The sequence below is a fragment of the Trematomus bernacchii genome, unplaced genomic scaffold (assembly GCF_902827165.1).
Source record: "Trematomus bernacchii unplaced genomic scaffold, fTreBer1.1, whole genome shotgun sequence".
Lineage (NCBI taxonomy): Eukaryota > Metazoa > Chordata > Actinopteri > Perciformes > Nototheniidae > Trematomus > Trematomus bernacchii.
Genome location: NW_022987524.1, coordinates 2,110,781 through 2,129,260, shown reverse-complemented (window position 1 = coordinate 2,129,260; position 18,480 = coordinate 2,110,781). Strand labels below are relative to the sequence as shown.

Here is an 18,480-nt window from a genome sequence, read left to right as displayed (position 1 = left end):
ATTTCATGTTACTTGCTGATCTTTAGCGAAAAAGTCATGTGACTTTGTTAAAGACAATCGGTTGCGTTGTTGGTATCCTCCAAAGATGGCCGACTTGCTGTTGACAACGTCGATGTGAAGAGGTATATACACACACACACACACACACACACACACACACACACACACACACACACACACACACACACACACACACACACACACACACACACACACACACACACACACACACACACACACACACACACACACACCATGCTGTGATAAGGGTTAGTGCAGCACAGACACAAGCAGCCGTTAGTATCAATCAGTAACAAAAGGTTTATTAGTGACATTTAGGTAGAAAATGTGACAAGAATCTGAAGGTAAAAAGGAACTAAAAGAAAAGGGATTCAATTCCACACCTTCTTATATAATAATGACGGTAAGATAGAAATAATGAAGTATGTCTTGCTCTTTAATCATGTTTCACTGACATGTTTTACAAATGCATTGTGTAACATAATAATTGGTGTGAGCAGTGAAGAAACTAGAATGAAACCTACAAATGACTTCAGACCACACTTACGGCCCGTCCACACAGCGGCGTGCGTTGAAGCTTCAACGCTTCTGCCCATTCACTTTGAATGGGGTGACGTCACGCTTCGCCGAACTGCATTGTGGGAGCGAAGCGTAGCTTTGCTCGCGTTGCTCGCGTTGCTCGCGTTGCTCGCTGCAAAAGTTGAGCAATGTTCAACTTTTGAAGCTTCGGCGGAAGCGTCAGCCAATGGAATCATATGCCAGTACAAGCTCTAGCCAATCAAACCGCGTGCTTGTGTGTCCGGGGCGGGAGATTCATGTGATTGGTTGTTGGTCAAGTTTCAGCCCCCCCCCCACCGGCAAGCTTCAACGCACGCCGCTGTGTGGACAGGCCGTAAATGCTCAGTTTTTATACAAATGTAATGAAATAGTGCAGTCTAGTAATCAATTGAGATGATGAATGTTCCTGCTACCACTGGGTGTCTCTGAAACCAACTTTAGAAATGGTACAAAACACTGAACAATATTAAAAAAGCACACAATTCCATAATGAATGCTAGCTGAAATATATGTCATTTTGTGTGCAGTTCGTATAGCTGCCGATCATTATGAACTTTTTGTAACCCCCCCCCCTTGTCTTCAGAGTTCTGCAGAAGCTCAGTTTAGCTACAAGATACATGCGTTTCAGTGAGTGATAAGGTTAGCACACCTGTCACTCAGCATGCATCAGTTAGCCGTTAGCTTGTTAGCAGACAGTGCAGCAGGGTTTGTGTTTTTTCTGGATCTTTCTGATACCTGGCCCCCCGCGCCTCTCTTTCCGTCTGTCTCCGACTCCCTGTGCACGGCCCACGCTTCCAGTGGCTGAACTTCCTGTTGAACTGCTGCGCTGCTTCTCCTCCACGCAGGTGTCCTCATCTTCGTCCTCGATGATGACCAGCTCTGCCCTCAGGGAGCTCTCGAACTCGTGTCCCCGCCCGCTGTCGTCCTGTGCCATCTTGAAGCCCATGAAGACGGCTGTGATTGGCTCAGTGGTGTCAATGACGTTGAGGATGGTGTAGTGGGTGTCGTCTCCGTAGAGGGGGGAGGGCACTCGGTCAGAGGGGGCGGGGCCAGTGTACATGGCAGTGGAGGGTCTGTGATAGGAGGCGGGGCTGCAGCTATACAGTTCTTCTTCGTCTACACTGATGTAATCACTAAGAGGAATATGATTGGCTGGAGTGTAGGAGAGCTGTGGTTGGTAGGCAGACACTGCTTCCTGGTCATGTGACCTCGGAGGAGGGCAGTCTCTGGCTCTGCCTCCATTCACCACACTATTGCTTCTAACGATGCTGGTTTTGTGGTGGCTAGCAGGCCGATCTTCCTGAAGACGGTGACCGTTTCTCACGTTGTGCGAACTGTGGTGAGAGTCCTTCTGGTTACCATCGTGATCTCCCATCCCCTTGTGGCTTCCATGGCGATGACCTTCCCTCATGTTGCTTTTGTTGTTTCTGTCTTCATGCCGTCTGTAATGGCTCTCATGACTGCTGCTATGATCTGCCACTGCTTTTTCCGGACACTTCCCCCTGCAGTCTTTCTCCGTCATGTTGACCCTGACGGGATGGATCCCATAATATCCTTGCTGGTCTCTCAGGTCAAACCTCTCTTCTTCCCCTCTCCGCTGTTGGTGGTTGGAGAAGCTTCTGCTGTGGTTTAGGTGGACGTTTTGCTGCTTTACTTGGCGATGCATTGTGGCGCTTCTCAGCAAATGTTCCACCTCGTTGGCTGTCAGCTCCGACACACAGCCTTGATCATGGGACCCCTTAAGATAGAAAGGAATAGAGGTCATTATTAGGAGAACACAATGAGTGATCAATACAAAAAGTGGAAAAAGCAGGTAGTAGGCATTAGAGGCACTTAGAGGCATTGGCCCAGCCATGCCTCTAAGTTATTCACAATGCTGCAGTAAGACTGGTCATTGGAACAATACAAAAAGTCCCATAAATCCCATTTTGGCTACCTTGCATTTACTTATAGTTGATTTAAGAATGAATCTTAGGGTTTATGTACTTTCTAAGCACTCCATTGTCTTGCTCCAGCACACTTTTGTCTATTTGTACGTACATTAAACCTCAAGTCAAAACTCTGCTATTTGTCCCCTAAACTAGGCTTACGTGAAAGGTTTGTATTTGCCTTTAGTGACCTCCTTTACATATCTACTAAAAACTATTCTTCATAAACTCTCAAGTCCATGTATTCATAATTACTGTATAGCCTGTAACTTTTTCACTTCCACTCATACTGCACCAATCTGTTTTGCTTTCAAGCTTTTTAAAAGATGCTTTTCAAAAGTGTTACGTGAATACGGGTTATTATTTAATAATACCTCTTGTGAATTTAAGGCAAACACACACTTCCTGCCGTCGTCATAAACCTTGAGCCCGGCCTGCTGGCTTAGCTCCTCAGCAGGAACGGCAGCAGTAGAGAGCACCGTGCTCTTCCCGGTCTTCAGGTCTTTGGTCACACTGATCTCCATGGCAAACAGAGCTGGGACTCAGAAGAAGGACAGGCAGAGTTAGTAATATCACTTTATGTTGGCCAAACCTCATCTGAATAAATGATGACTCTGCAAACATTTTAATTGCTAAGGTTGAAAGCTTGATACAGTTGCTAACACAGTTGTGGCTATCTGTTGCAACCTTTTGCAACCTGTTGCTAACTGTTTCTAACTGTTGCTAACTGTTTCTAACCGTTGCTTATGGTTGCTCACTGTTGCTTTCTGTTGCTTATTGTGGCTATCCAACCCAGTCTCACGGCATTTTGTGTTATTAGTCACAAAATTAATTTAATCTATTGATTCGTGTTCACCAACACGATTTTCACATTTTTTTCGTGTCACACAGAACGATTTTAAATGCAATGTATTTCTATTGGTAGTATGTTTCGTGCCTGCAACACGTCTTTTTGTCCGGTCGGATCTTGGAAGACCAGAAGCTGTGTGGTTCATAAAAACATGTTCTTACTCAATATCTTACCCTAAGCCTAACCCTATCCCTTTTATTTTAAATTGTATAATGTCTGAGTTTTGTTGCCGTCAGTGAGGAAAAGAAATGGCTCAGAGCCTCAGAATACTGACATCTGTATTTTATGTCATCTTTTTTTCCTTCTAATTTGTTATTATTTGGTGCAGGCACGAAACATACTACCAATAGAAATACATTGCTTCTAAAATCGTTCTGTGTCAGAATACTTAAATCTGTATTTTTTTAAATGTCTTTTTCCTTCTAATTTGTTATTATTTACATTGCTTTTAAAATCGTTCTGTGTGACACGAAAAAAATGGCGAAATCGTGTTGGTGCACGAATCAATAGATTAATTTCGTGACTATAACACGAAATGCCGTGAGACTGTGTTGGGATATCTGTTGCAACATGTTGCAACCTGTTGCTAACTGTTTCTAACTATTGCTTACGGTTGCTCACTGTTGCTTTCTGTTGCTTATTGTGGCTATCTGTTGCAGCCTATTGCTAATTGTTGCTTACTGTTGCTTACTGTGGCTTACTGCTGCTTACTATTGCTAACTGTTGCTTACTGTTGCTAATTGTTGCTTACTGTTGCTTACTGTGGCTTACTGCTGCTTACTATTGCTAACTGTTGCTTACTGTTGCTAATTGTTGCTTACTGTTGCTAACTGTTGCTTACTGTTGCTAATTGTTGCTTACTGTTGTTAATTGTGGCTATCTGTTGCAGCCTATTGCTAATTGTTGCTAACTGTTGCTTACTGTTGCTAATTGTTGCTTACTATTGCTAACTGTTGCTTACTGTTGATCTGTTGCTAATTGTTGCGTACTTTTGCCAATTGTTGCTAACTGTTGCTTACTGTTGATATGTTGTTAATTGTTGCTAACTGTTGCTTACTGTTGCTAATTGTTGCTTACTATTGCTAACTGTTGCTTACTGTTGTTAATTGTTGCTTACTATTGTTAATTGTTGCTTACTATTGCTAACTGTTGCTTACTGTTGATCTGTTGCTAATTGTTGCGTACTTTTGCCAATTGTTGCTAACTGTTGCTTACTGTTGATATGTTGTTAATTGTTGCTAACTGTTGCTTACTGTTGCTTACTATTGCTACTGTTGCTTACTGTTGATATGTTGCTAATTGTTGCTAACTGTTGCTTACTGTTGCTTACTGTTGATATGTTGCTAATTGTTACTTATTGTTGCTTACTTTTTATTACTGTCGCTACCTCAGTCTTAGTGTCCCCACTGTCATTATATTCGGAGAGCTGAATAATGTGGCAAGAGGACCTGAGGCCTGTACTACGAAGCCGGATTTTCGCTTAGCCGGCTAACTTCAGGGAAAACTCGGGCTTTCCGGTCCTACGACGCTGGTTCTCTTTTTAGCAGGCTAGATCTCCATGGTAACTTATGCTGAGCGGCTAGCCGGGGGCCTATACTACGAAGCAAGATTTTCGTTTAGCAAGCTAACTTTTTCGGTTTCCGGTCCTACAAAGCTGGTTCACTTCTTAGCGGGCTAGATAACTTATTCTGAACGGCTAGCCTCCGGAGCAGGATAGGTTCCAGGATAAAAGCACTGCCTGCTGACCAATCAGAGCTCATTGTGCGGAGTTTAAAGCGATCAATTCATATGACAGGAGAAAGGAAATATAGTTTAAACTGCCGTTGCAGGAAAGACGGCCGGCCAAAACCACCGACTGTGTGAGCGTGAATAGAATATCACCTCCCATCTTCAGAGCAATCTGACTATTATAACATTAGCGTTAAGAAAGCTTACTTAAATATCTGCCACAACATAAGTAACCGGATCAAAGTAACATTACGTAGCCTACAGTCCGCGGCACTGTGAGTGCAGACGGCGATGTGTCCCATTATCATTCATCACATGATATCATATCATAATGTATCATATATTTCCTTATGAGTCAGCTTCTTGAGCCGTATCTGGCCGTGCAACACTCACAGTGTCACATACTGTATGCAGAAGTATTATTTTAAGCAACACATTAAGTTGACGAAACACTCGAGTAAAATGTAATTAAAGTCAGATCGTGTCTTAGACGGGGCAGCAGTGATATCATAAACCTGTTAATGTACGCATTCAAACACTTTTTCTTTTACCAGCAGTATTCACCTTGCAGGTGCAGCTATGTGGCTTTTATCCTGGATAAAGTGTTTAAGTCATGGATGTTTAAAGTTTAACGTCTTCATATTTGTCTAATATTAGTTGACTTTTCATTCAGGAAATATATGACGCGCTGCGCTGTCAGTACACGGCTTGTCCATGTTTGTGATTGGTCGAACACTCCAAATACCACCCCTTTTATGTGAACGCGCACCTAACTAGATAGGACATGGCTGGCTTGAGCGATCGAGTTGATAGCCAGCGTCGTAGGACCGTTTAGCGAGAGCGTTTTTTTTTGGGATTTAGTCAACCGGATAACTCAAAACATATCCAGGATATGTTGAACTAGATTCGTAGTATACCCCCCTGCTCCGGAGCAGGATAGGTTCCAGGATAAGAGATCAACTCAGTGAAAGCACCGCCTGCTGACCAATCAGAGCTCAGTGTGCGGAGGAAATACAGTTTAAACTGCCGTTGCAGGAAAGACGGCCGGCCAAAATCACCGACTGTGTGAACGTGAAAATGAATAGAATATCACCTCCCATCTTCAGAGCAATCTGACTATTAGCCTATAACTATTATACTATTATTATACTATTATGTTAAGAAAGCTTAAAGGTAGGGTAGGTAAGTTTGAGAAACCGGCTCGAGATACACTTGTTGTTATATTCCATGGAATGCTCTTAACATCCCGATAGCAATGAATATCAACCAGCGTCGTAGGACCGCTTAGTGAGAGCGCGTATGTTTTGGATTAGGCCAACCGGCTAACTCAAACATATCCAGGTTATGTTGAACCAGCTTCGTAGTACAGGCCTCTGATCTTCTGCAGGTCAACTCAAAGTTGCTGATCAACCTTGTACCTTGGTATTCAAGCCAAACCAGGACTCTCTATGGAGTTATAAGTGAAAGCATTGTCTGAATCCCTAAACGTATCCAAGAATGGGCACAACAAAGCAGACATAGAACACAAGGGCAAAACTCTAAAAGGATGCAGATGTAGATCAAGGCCTCAAATGTCCATACCTGCTTGGCACTTCAACCCAACATATATTTTGGTGAGCCCAAAACCTTTCAAATATCCCCATCTTCAAACAATCACCGGTGAGAGAGGTAGCTTTGACTCAGCAGTGTACAAAGTTACAATGGATTTGAATGCTGGCCATTTTTTATAAGGAAAAAGTACCAAAGTGTCCATTTTATGCTCAGTATGATTGGTTCTCTGCTATCACACTATGGGACTATGGCTAAATCCGTTTATATATCAAAGCCGATAGATTGCAAAGTACAAAGTGCTTTGTGGGACTTTACAGGAAGTTATAAACATGAACTCACTCTGTCTTGGCTTGCTTGTTTCAGAGTGGTTGTTGGATGGTGTACTGTAGGATTGTAGGACATCATGGGTCACTGTGGTGACCTGTAAAGGCTCTGTTGGACAGAAAACAGAGTTATTAGCACAGGTTTATTTTTCCTGTTGGTTAAAACAGCTACATGACACTGTATCATGACTTACCATGAACAAAGCTGTCCTGGGCCTCCTGCAGGACACACACAAATCCGTAAAACAAATGATGGAAGCACTAAAACACTGCTGTGTGTGTGTGTGTGTGTGTGTGTGTGTGTGTGTGTGTGTGTGTGTGTGTGTGTGTGTGTGTGTGTGTGTGTGTGTGTGTGTGTGTGTGTGTGTGTGTGTGTGTGTGTGTGTGTGTGTGTGTACCTTGATAATGTCCCCTGCACTTTTCTCCACAGTCTTCAGTCTGTTGAGGATGAAACTCTCTTTGGTAGAAACCTTAGATTCCTCTCTCTCCAGAGACTTCACCTCCATTTCTATCCTGAACGTTCAGAGGAGAGAGTGCACGTTCATCAGCTCATACTGTGTGTGTTTGTGATTGTGTGTGTGATGTGTGAGTGTGTGTTGTACCTGTGGATGTTGAGCTGAAGGCTCTGTTGCTGTGAATAATCTGTTGCATTGTGGGAAGTGGACTCCTGTAGCAACCACTGCTCTCTCAAAGCCTTTTTCTGATGAGTACAAAGGACAAAGCAGACAAAAGTTTAAATATGTGGCCTGCAAATATCCTCTGATGTTATTGAAAAAAATTGACAATGTCTCAGTTAGGGCTGGGAAATATAAGGAAGATCAAATGTCAACATACTGTATTTTTTCAACTAAATACCTTACTATCAAAATTGCAACTATATTTCGTGGTTGGGAGTTTGGGAACATTCGAAAATAACACAATTTTACTGCAAAACAGCCTGTTAACTAGGAGAAAAAAATACTCAAGATAGGACAATATTCAAAATCTAAGACAATATCTAGTCCCTGGTCACAATGTCGATGTTGATATATTGCCCAGCCCTAGTCTCAGTGTAAAACAGTGTGTAGTGAACCTTTAGATGCTGAAGTTTGAGTTTCTCTTGGTCCAGTTCCAGTTTCTTCTGTCTCATTTCTTCCTGAATGTAATGCTTCTCCTGTTATTAAAGACATACAGTGAGTGTACAGAGCAGTGACAAAAGGTTCCAACAATGAAAAGTTGTACAGATATATCCCACATTACTGTGTGACTCTCACAGATGTAGAGTAAAGCCTTACAGTGATGGCCTGTAGCCTCTCCTTCAGCAGGACACACTCCTCCATACTGCTGCACCAGAGAGTCAAACTGAGAAGAAAAGAGACAATTTTAGATACCATAATTATTTCACCAAAAAACTGCTCAGTTTTAAAGACACTCAAAATATCCGCTGTCCCGCTAATTTAAAGATCCCATGTCTTGGCCATTTCTACTGATCATAATTCCATTGTTGAGGTCTACTAGAATAGATTTACATTGTTCAATGTTCCAAACTCACATTGGTTTCTCATACAGCATCTCTGTATAGTATGTGTATTCACTCTCTGTCCTAAACGGCTTGTTGGAGCTCCTGCCCCCCCCTCCCTATGAGCCCACTGTGCTCTGATTGGTCAGCTCGCCCACTCTGTTCTGATGAGTCCACCACTGTTACAGCTGAACATCAGTGATTATGTGTTACAATGGCGTTTGTTAGCAACCAGAAAATGACACCAGTAATGACAAACAGATGAGAATGCTGCGTGGGGTCTGGGTGCCGTGTTGGCGGGACGCTAGCCCACACAAGCCGGCAATTCCAACACTACTTATGGCAAATGTCCGTTCACTGGATGGACAACGTACGTCTACTACGATCAACCCAGCGTAAGGTGAGGGACTGCTGTGTTTACGTGTTCACGGAAACATGGCTTCACAAGAACATCCCGGACTCCGCTATTCAGATAGACAAGCTAACATGCTACCGAGCAGACAGGAACAAAGATAGCGGGGGGAATAAGACTCAGGGCGGCGGTGTGTGTGTGTACATCAGTGACGCTTGGTGTTGAGACACTGTTGTTGTTAGCCAACACTGTTCGCCACTGGTGGAGTTTATGGTTCTAAAGTGCCTGCCGAGGGAGTTTACAGCGATTCTTGTGGCAGCTGTATATATCCCCCCAAACCCCAGCATTCACACCAACGGTGTTTCGGGGCCGGTTCGGAGCTGGAGCTTGAAAAGCACCGGGTTTTCCTGTTCACACCGCAGCGGAGCAGCCTCTAAGCTCCGGAATCCGGTTCGTTTCGAGCACCAAAAAGTTGTCCGTCTAGAAGCAAGAACCGCATACGTCACGCTTACGTCGGAGGGGGGCGAGATTAACCTGAGCTAACAGTTATGGCGAGTACGGCAAATAAAAGTTGTAACAAGCAGTAGCGCTGAGCAAAGTGACTAGAACGCAACCACACACTTGTAAAAAAAAACACGCTTTATAAAGTCAGGCAACACTAACCAGGCTTCGTGTGATTCTGTTTATTTGTACCTTACTTTGACCATCCGTTCGCTGTTATTGATCATTGTGGAGAGCAGGCAGACGTTTTGTTTGTTATTATAGCAGCTATCGGATGGAATCAATACATGGGCTGCACAGGTTGTCATGTCCGACTATCACAAGTAGAATCATAATGAAAAATACGCCGGTAAAAAGTGCCTGTAGAAAACGGCTTAGCAAGTAGTCAGTTTAGCTTCGGTTGCTATGCTAACATCACCCATGTTATACCAGAGAAACTTTCATAACAGCGTTGTGATGCCAAACAGCGTCAATTCAGACTGACACACATTCACTTAAGGGGAACTGGGGATATGTATCAGCTGCTTGTGTGACAGTCAGACAGTGAATACTTTAGAGCCGTGTGAGCTAACCCGGAGCTAACGGGAGAATACACTCCCGTGGAAGAGCAGCCAGCACTGCAGCGGTCGGTAAATGCCGCTGAAACACATTAATAAACAATGAACCACGGCACTCTGGAGAAAAGTATAAGGTTGGAGAAGTCGTTATTTAATTTAATCTGGCTTCGTATGATTAAAAGCAACACGATCATCGACCCGACGCAGTCCCCGGCTCGTTGTTGTTGTGAGCTCCGTTGGGGAGAAAATCAGCGACGTAAACTGTGACGTCATGACGCAGCAGCGGCAGCAACAGTCGGGCTCTGAGCGGTGTGAACAGAGCGGGAGCTGAACCGAAGAACCGGTTCTGAACCAGAAAAGCTCTAGCACGGAGCTAGAACGGGAAAAGCCTTGGTGTGAAAGGGGTATCAGAGACTGCTTTGACACTACAGACTGGGACATGTTCAAGTAGGCAGCCACATACAACCATCACACCAACATACAAGAATACACAGAGACAGTCACGGGCTACATCACCAAATGCATTGACGATGTGACACAAAACAGAGCCATCACCATCCGGGCTAACCAGAAGCCATGGCTGACAGGGGAGGTCCACACGCTGCTGAAGGCCCGCAACATCGCCTTCAGAGCTGGAGATCCAGCTGGGCTGACCTGTCCCGTGGCATCAGGAAAGCAAAACAAGAATACACCCGAGAAATTACAGGACACTTCAAGGATAGCAGGGACTCACGGAGCCTGTGGCAGGGCATAAGGACCCTAACGGACTACAAACTACCGCCACAGACCTGTGACAGTCATACCTCCCTGCTCAACAACCTCAACGGCTTCTTTGCACGCTTTGAAGCACAGAACAACACACCTGCGCAGAAAACCACCCCCCCCCCCCCACCGACGACCAGGCTTTGCGTCTTTCACCAGCCAGTGTGAGGAGCACACTGCTGAGGATTAACCCCTGCAAGGCTGCAGGACCTGACAACATTCCTGGTCGTGTGCTGAGGGACTGCGCAGAAGAGCTCACAGATGTCCTCACAGACATTTTTAACATCTCCCTGACCCAGGCTGTTGTTCCCTCGTGCTTCAAGGAAACCACCATCATTCCAGTGCCAAAGAAGTCATCTCCATCCGGCTTCAACGACTACCGCCCCGTCGCACTAACCTCTATCATCATGAAGTGCTTCGAAAGGCTGGTCATGAAGCAGATCAAATCCACCCTCCCCCCATCGCTGGACCCGTTTCAGTTTCCCTACCGAGCTAAACGGTCCACAGAGAATGCAATCTCCTCCGCTCTCCACCCAGCCCTCACACACCTGGAAACTAAGACTAACGGCCCGTCCACACAGCGGCGTGCGTTGAAGCTTGCCGGCGGGGGGGGGGGGGCTGAAACTCGACCAACAACCAATCACATGAATCTCCCACCCCTGACACACAAGCAGCAGTTTGATTGGCTAGAGCTTGTACTGGCATATGATTTGATTGGCTGACGCTTCTGCCGAGGCTTCAAAAGTTGAACATTGCTCAACTTTTGCAGCGAGCCACGCCAGCAAAGCTCCGCTTCGCTTCCCACAATGCAGTTCGGCGAAAAGTGATGTCACCCCATTCAAAGTGAATGGTGAAGCTTTCAACGCACGCCGCTGTGTGGACGGGCCGTAAGACTAAGACTAAGGACCCATATGTTAGAATGCTATTTATAGACTTCAGCTCAGCATTCAACACCATCATCCCCCAGCAGCTTGTACAAAAACGTACAGACCAGGGCCTCAGCCCCTCTCTCTGTAACTGGTTGCTGGACTTCCTCACAGAGGGACCACAAGCTGTACGGGTCAACAACAACACCTCAGACACCCTCATACTGAGTACGGGGGCCCCCCAAGGATGTGTGCTCAGCCCCCTTCTCTTCACTCTGCTGACCCACGACTGCAAACCCAACTTCAGCTCCAACCACATCGTGAAGTTTGCAGACGACACTACTGTGGTGGGTCTCATCAGCAACAACGATGAGACTAACTACAGGAAGGAAGTGAACCAGCTGGCCCTGTGGTGCCAAAATAACAACCTCTTCCTCAACCTGGAGAAAACAAAGGAGATAGTTGTTGACTTCAGGAGAACCCACCGTCGACCCCCTCTCCCCCTGACCATCAACGGCGCAGGTGACCAGCACCAAATTCCTTGGGGTGACCATCACTGATGACCTCACCTGGAAAAACAACACCACCGCACTAGCGAGGAAAGCCCAGCAGCGCCTGTACTTCATCCGGAAGCTCAAGCGAGCCGGAGCATCACCCCCCATCATGCTGTCTTTTTACCGAGAGCATCCTCAGCAGCTGCATCACGCTGTGGTTCGGAAGCTGCACCGCCGCCGACCGCAAGAGCCTGCAGCGCATTGTGAACTCTGCTCAGAGGATCATCGGTGCCTCACTCCCCTCACTACAGGACATATACAACACCCGCCTCACCCGCAAAGCACTCAGCATTGTGGGTGACTCCACCCACCCCTCCAACAGCCTCTTCAGCCTCCTGCCTTCAGGAAGAAGGTTCCTCAGCCTCAGCTCGGGCACCTCCAGGATGGGCAACAGCTTCCTCCACCAGGCGGTCAGGTTGCTGAACTCTCTCCCCTCCCTCCCTCCCTCTCTCCCCCTCTCTGACATCTCTCCCCTGAACTCTCCACCCTGCCTCCGACCTTTCTCCCCTGCCCCAAATGGTCCTGGAGTTTAACCCCCCCCCCCCCACACTCCGTGGATTGGTAGTTACGTCAATATGACCAGGAAGAAAAAAATGTAAAAAGAGAAATCTCCAACGAGGCGTTCTGGGGCAGCAGAGACAGGTATTTTCTGTGTTAGAGTTTTACTCGCTACAGGGTGTACTTTGAGGGTTTGTGACTTTGCAGACCACAGCCTGTATTCAATCAGAGACAACTGGGGACAGAATCCCTGCCTTAACTACAGCGGTGTGTGTGTGTGTGTGTATGCACATGTATGTGTGTGTGTGTTGTGTGTGTGTGCGTGCATGTAAATGTGTGCCCCCATACAGTCTCAATTAGTGTTTTGATCATGTTTTATTACTCCCTGAATATTTTAACATGAACAATAAATATTCATGTTAATTATAAATAATGTGACTCTAGATGTACTGTAAGGTATACTGTCAATGACTGTTGATACATTCTTTTATTCTGTGAACTATATATCAAGAACGTACGAGCTGCTTTATCAGGAATATGTGTGACTTCCTGTTCACTGGGTAAACCTTTCTTTCTGTCAGGGTGTCAAGAGTGCTGTCTGCAGCTGTGGGTTATGTTACTGCCTTGTTTGTTTTTTTAATAGCTTTTTCTGTCGTTAAAATATAGCTTACAGCTAACCTTAAAAATATAGATTTCTGATCTTTTACTTTGACATGATGGATTTCCTAATTGCCTTTCTGCTCTGAATATAACAAAAGTTATTTTAAAGAACTACAATCAGAAAAATATTGATGTCATCCCCTTCCCCCTTTACCAGTCCATGACCTCATCATCAAAGCCCCTCGATAACCCATGACCTGTTAATCGTCCTCAGTTTATTAGCATGTTCAGAGTTAAACTCTTTACATGAGAGCTGGATACATCATAAATGACACTGTTTGTTCAACTGTTCAACACCCTGTTTTAGGGCGCACAACAGACATGTGTACAAATAATTCAACATTGTAGTGTGTTGACTCAGTGAAATACTATCATAAAAAACAGATTGCTGGGTGATGTCGGTGAAGTGGTCTACCGCTACACAGGTTCATATTGATTTAATACAAAATGAAAGAAATGTTAAATACACCACTTGTTTCCCTGCAGATTGTATATAGAGGAAGGCAGCCTGTGTCGGATATAGATGTGGGTCATAGTTGTTTAGAGGTCAGAGGGGGTTCAAACATGTTCACATTTATAAGGGGGTCGCGGGGTGAAGGGTATTCTTACAAACTCATTCTATTTTCAGTGTGCCATGTGCCAAACTGAGTGCAAATCCTAGTGGCTGTGTAAGGCACACTACTAGCGTGGTAGCAATACTGCTGTATAGCCTGCAGCTAAACAGTATGCTAACATGTTATTGACCCACTGCCTCAGGTCAGGCAGGAGAAAAGGGACTTATATTAATTTTGCTCTGTGACCTTGATTGAAGGAGAGGGACTGCGTATTGTTCTGCCCTAACTTCCTCAAACAAGGCGTCAATCCTGTCAGCCTGAGGCAAGGGCTTAACCTGACCCACAGCACTCACACACTGTCAGTCAGTCAGGCACTTCACTATTTTTACTTGTGACATACTTTCCTAAATGAAAGGAATACACATTTACCAACTAGACTGTGAGTAATCAATTATTCCCACTCCTACAAAATAAAAGCAGAGTAGAGCTTATATCCGCCTGTCAGTCAGTCTGTCAGTAAACAGTGGGCAATCTGAGCTAATCTGCTCATGAGGCTGCTAATCTGTGTAAACCATCTGCTTGCAGCTACGGTACAGACAGAAGGACCATGTGGGCCCATCAGTATCACTGACTGACCATGTGCTCAGTACCTGTCCACACATTCATATCCAACATGTTCTCATCAAGCGACTTCTAGAAGATTTTACTTTGTGTCAACAAATCGTCACTGCACTGGGCTCTATTTACTTTTCAGCTTTTAAATCCAATGAAAACTGTTATTTCTTCAATTAAATATTCAATATGAAACAAACAGTAGTTCAGTTGGCCTACTTTCTCAGAATGCAACAACTACCAACATTTACTGCATTAAGTCACCGCATCCATGGCCAATTCATCAGTTCAGATACATCTTATTTCACTGAGGGTTGTATGTATCTGATATAGTAGGGAATACAATAGTGGGACCAACTGTAACACTGTGCTTTAAATAAAGAAAAGAAAATTAGATTAGTAGCATTTTGTCCAATCAACTTTAGACTCAGTAACCAAGAAGTCCTTACAGAAGGCTACTCAAACGTAACAAGAGACCTTCCACTTGGTTGAGCCATTGAACACATCATAGTTAAATCATGTATTTCACTGGCCAGGTAGTATACAGTGTTACCAACCAGTGTCAAACAAAATAGGAAGCTATGCAAGGGAAATTGTGCTTTTAGTCATTCGGGAATACATGCACTGGCTATGACCCTACAGTTCACCTATCCTAAATCTCACAGTAATAATGTCAGTGTGTATTGAGTGAAGTGCACTCCCTTCACTGAAAGCACACTATAGGCAGAAGGGAAACTGAAGCTTAGACAGAATTAAGGAATTATCTCTCTGTGTGTAGCTCTTTATCTGAGAAATTAGTACATTGAACCCTCAGTTTAAAACATATTTCATATTTTAAACCTGGCTTCTATGCAAATGTATGTGACCACGCTCATTTGACTCCCCTGTTCGGCAGTTAAAGAGACTACACGTCAATATGCAGTAAGCAGATACCTCTTCAAAGTGTTTTAGCCGAAGTTATGGAGCTATGAAACAATGTTGCTCAGAAGTAATTTGAATAGTTTTTGTTACATCTTATTACTTCTTAACACAGCTAAAACACGTTTTACTTCACACCGTTTATAAAATAAAGTCTGCCTACCTCTCTCCTGCGACGCTCGCGACTCTGTCTGTCCGACTCCCGCGGCGGGAGGCTCGCAGGTGGAGGTGGGCGGGGCTGTGTGTGGCAGCTGATTGACAGTTGTCTGTCCTCCTGTCAGCCAATAGCAGCAAGACTGTTGAAGGGACACTAACAACAATATGTACATATTTCTATTATAAATGTTGGCAGCCTTGTTCAAATGTTGTAAGGCTTTACTGTCAAAAGAACAATAGCTACAACTTAGTGGTTGGTAATGGAATTCTGAAGTCCAAGGCTTTTGCAACTTTTGAGAATACAATGCACTTAAAATAGTGCCACAAATGCTGAGAAATGACACAATGTTGCAAGTCAAATGCTTGTAGGAGTGAGTAAAATATGTAGTACACGTTAAAACAGAAAAGAATGTTCAATTAAATACTGTAGAGTGAATTAAAATGCTTCTTATAATATTAGTAATATAATAACACATACAAATGTTAATTGTAAACAGATGTATTTGCTATAAACAAATTAATGCGAAGACACTTTACAAAACTGATTAATATTTATTACTGAATTAGGCAAGGTATAGTTGGATAAACATATCATTGGAATGACCAAAACTCATCTTTAAAAAGGCTTTACAATTAAAAAAAAATGGTAGATATAAGTTGTTATACATTTGTGTAAAGGCAAAATACTGCTGAAATATATACAAAGTAGTTGTGATGATGTTCTTGTGTACTGCATTTGTCTCTGCAGCAGTCAGCTGAGTGAGCTGAGTGAGCAGCAGATGGGAGGCTTGTATCATGATGAATATACCCTCTCTGCTCCTCCTGTGGAAGCTGGGTATGCTGCACTACCTGCTTTACACAACACATGACTAACTGTCACTATCAGGGGACATGCATTACACATAGCTATAATCAGAATCAGAGATCCTTTATCCGTCCCACAGAGGGGAAATGTACTTTGTTACAACAAAAGATAAAGATGAAAATAAAAGACTATTACATAAAAAGGCATGCACATAAAAAGAACAAATACAAATGAATGTACACATTCAAGGTAGAAAAAGATAAGTAGCAGTATTAAATACAAAATGAAGTGGAACATTTAGAAAGTGTAGTAGTGTAGCAGCCTGATAACAGTAGTCAAGGTATATTTTTACACATTTACATATTCAAGTTATTATTGTTTAAATAGTTATTGTTATATCAACATTGTCATTGTTAATGTATTATTGCTGCTATAATAACATAATAATATAATTTGTAAAATTACAATGTAGTATTATAATGATTTTATGAATGAATAATTACCCTTATCGGAAGGTTCCTTTGTTAAACACAGTTTTCTTTTAGAAACCAGAAAGGGTTGAATGTACTCCTGGATTAGAATAAACACAGCTCTGCACATGTCATTCAAATGTCACATTTAGTTAAGCATGATTTATATCAGCGTACATCTTTACTAACACACTTTATATTTGTAACTTCTAAATGTTTTCTCTTCTGATCCACAGAGCACAGAAAGTCAAACATCAGGAACAGAAAATCCATCAAAGCAATAACAATGTCAAAAGATAAGGAAGTTAGTGAAGCCCCATCTGTTTGTAATCACATATAAAGACAGCTCACTACAGCTACATGGCACATGGGCCTGTGACCCTAAAGACATTACTAACTCTACCGCTATGTGACTTAGGATTCATTTGATCAGGACCACATAACTAAGGACAACATATCACATTTCAGACTGGCTGATAAAACCAACATTATTCAGTAACATCGGAGACATTTCTTTAAGAAAAGTACGATGAGAATTGCACACAAAATAAATAATCTCTTGACTGGCCTGTGAGTGTGAGTGATACACAACACTGTTCTTTAAAGGTCACCTATTACGCAAAATCCACTGTTCAGAGGGGACACGTGTCTCTTCTAAATCACCATGTGTCCCCTCTGTGTAAAGAGACTCTCTCTTTACACAGAGGGGACACGTGTCTCTTCTAAATCACCATGTGTCCCCTCTGTGTAAAGAGACTCTCTCTTCACACAGAGGGGACACGTGTCTCTTCTACATCAACATGTGTCCCCTCTGTGGAAAGTAGTGTTAATTTCGTCAGCTATTTTTTTATTTAGTTTTAGTCATAGTCCTGTGTTAAATTTCCTTTTTAGTTTTAGTCACCTTCATCCTGTTTTTATTTAGTCAAGTTTTAGTCGACTAAAAGTCTGAGCATTTTAGTCTTATTTTAGTCGACTAAAACAGTAACTATTTTAGTCAAGATTTAGTCGACTAAAAGTCTGAGCATTTTAGTCTTATTTTAGTCGAAGAAAACTAATTATTTTAGTCTACTTTTTGTCAATGAAAACTGTTGAGTCTTTTTTAGTCATCAGATTATATAGAACATTTCAGTCAAACTAGTCTAGCCAAAACCAATAATTTGTCATTTTAGTCAAACTTATTTCACAATAAGATTATATCTTGTCCTTATTTGATGAAAAACACAGGTTGAATGATTAAGAATGCAGCTTTGCAGAGAGTATCTGGTCAGGTTTGTGGTGTTTTTACCAGCTGTGTTAAGGCTACATTGCTTCCCTTCTGATAAAACAATGCATTCGCTTTTTTTCTCCGCCTCATTGTAGCGAAAATGGGCCCAAATATCACATTGTTTCTTTCTCCCAAGCAGTGGTGGCTTTATACTTTTTCGTTGTCAGTAATTTTGACAGACAAGATCGTAACATTTCCGTCATAATCCATTATTACCCCTCTGTGGAAAGAGACTCTCTCTTCACACAGAGGGGACACGTGTCTCTTCTACATCAACATGTGTCCCCTCTGTGGAAAGAGACTCTCTCTTCACACAGAGGGGACACATGTCTCTTCTTCATCAACATGTGTCCCCTCTGTGGAAAGAGACTCTGAAAGTTTCAGGAACAAAAATTCTCTCTCTTTTTGTCCTGATCCATTTATATAAAAACTTGTCTGAAAATGAGCTGATCAGATTTTGGCCACTTTGTGATGTCACAATGTTTTGGGGGGTT

The 18,480-nt window shown here is 43.2% G+C and overlaps 1 protein-coding gene across 1 annotated transcript; it reads right to left on the bottom strand.

Annotated features, from left to right (window-relative positions):
• Window positions 1-1,097: 1,097 nt before the first annotated feature.
• Window positions 1,098-8,296, bottom strand: LOC117473594 (palmdelphin-like). Its single transcript, XM_034119259.1, has 8 exons — window positions 8,234-8,296; window positions 8,032-8,112; window positions 7,562-7,659; window positions 7,358-7,472; window positions 7,154-7,178; window positions 6,976-7,068; window positions 2,882-3,042; window positions 1,098-2,317 (listed from the first exon to the last, which is right to left on the bottom strand). Exons 1-8 carry the CDS (start codon window positions 8,276-8,278, stop codon window positions 1,265-1,267), a joined length of 1,671 nt encoding a protein of 556 aa, XP_033975150.1. The 5' UTR covers window positions 8,279-8,296; the 3' UTR covers window positions 1,098-1,264.
• Between the last annotated feature and the right edge of the window lie 10,184 nt (window positions 8,297-18,480).

Bases quoted from the DNA above. Each gene is read 5' to 3' on its own strand.
- LOC117473594 (XM_034119259.1), bottom strand. From the start codon at position 8,278: ATGGAGGAGTGTGTCCTGCTGAAGGAGAGGCTACAGGCCATCACT. The intron at 7,473-7,561 runs GTACAACACACA...CTGAACGTTCAG, and splicing joins CTTCAGCTCAACATCCACAG to GATAGAAATGGAGGTGAAGT. The intron at 2,318-2,881 runs GTATTATTAAAT...TTCTATCTTAAG, and splicing joins TTGCCTTAAATTCACAAGAG to GGGTCCCATGATCAAGGCTG.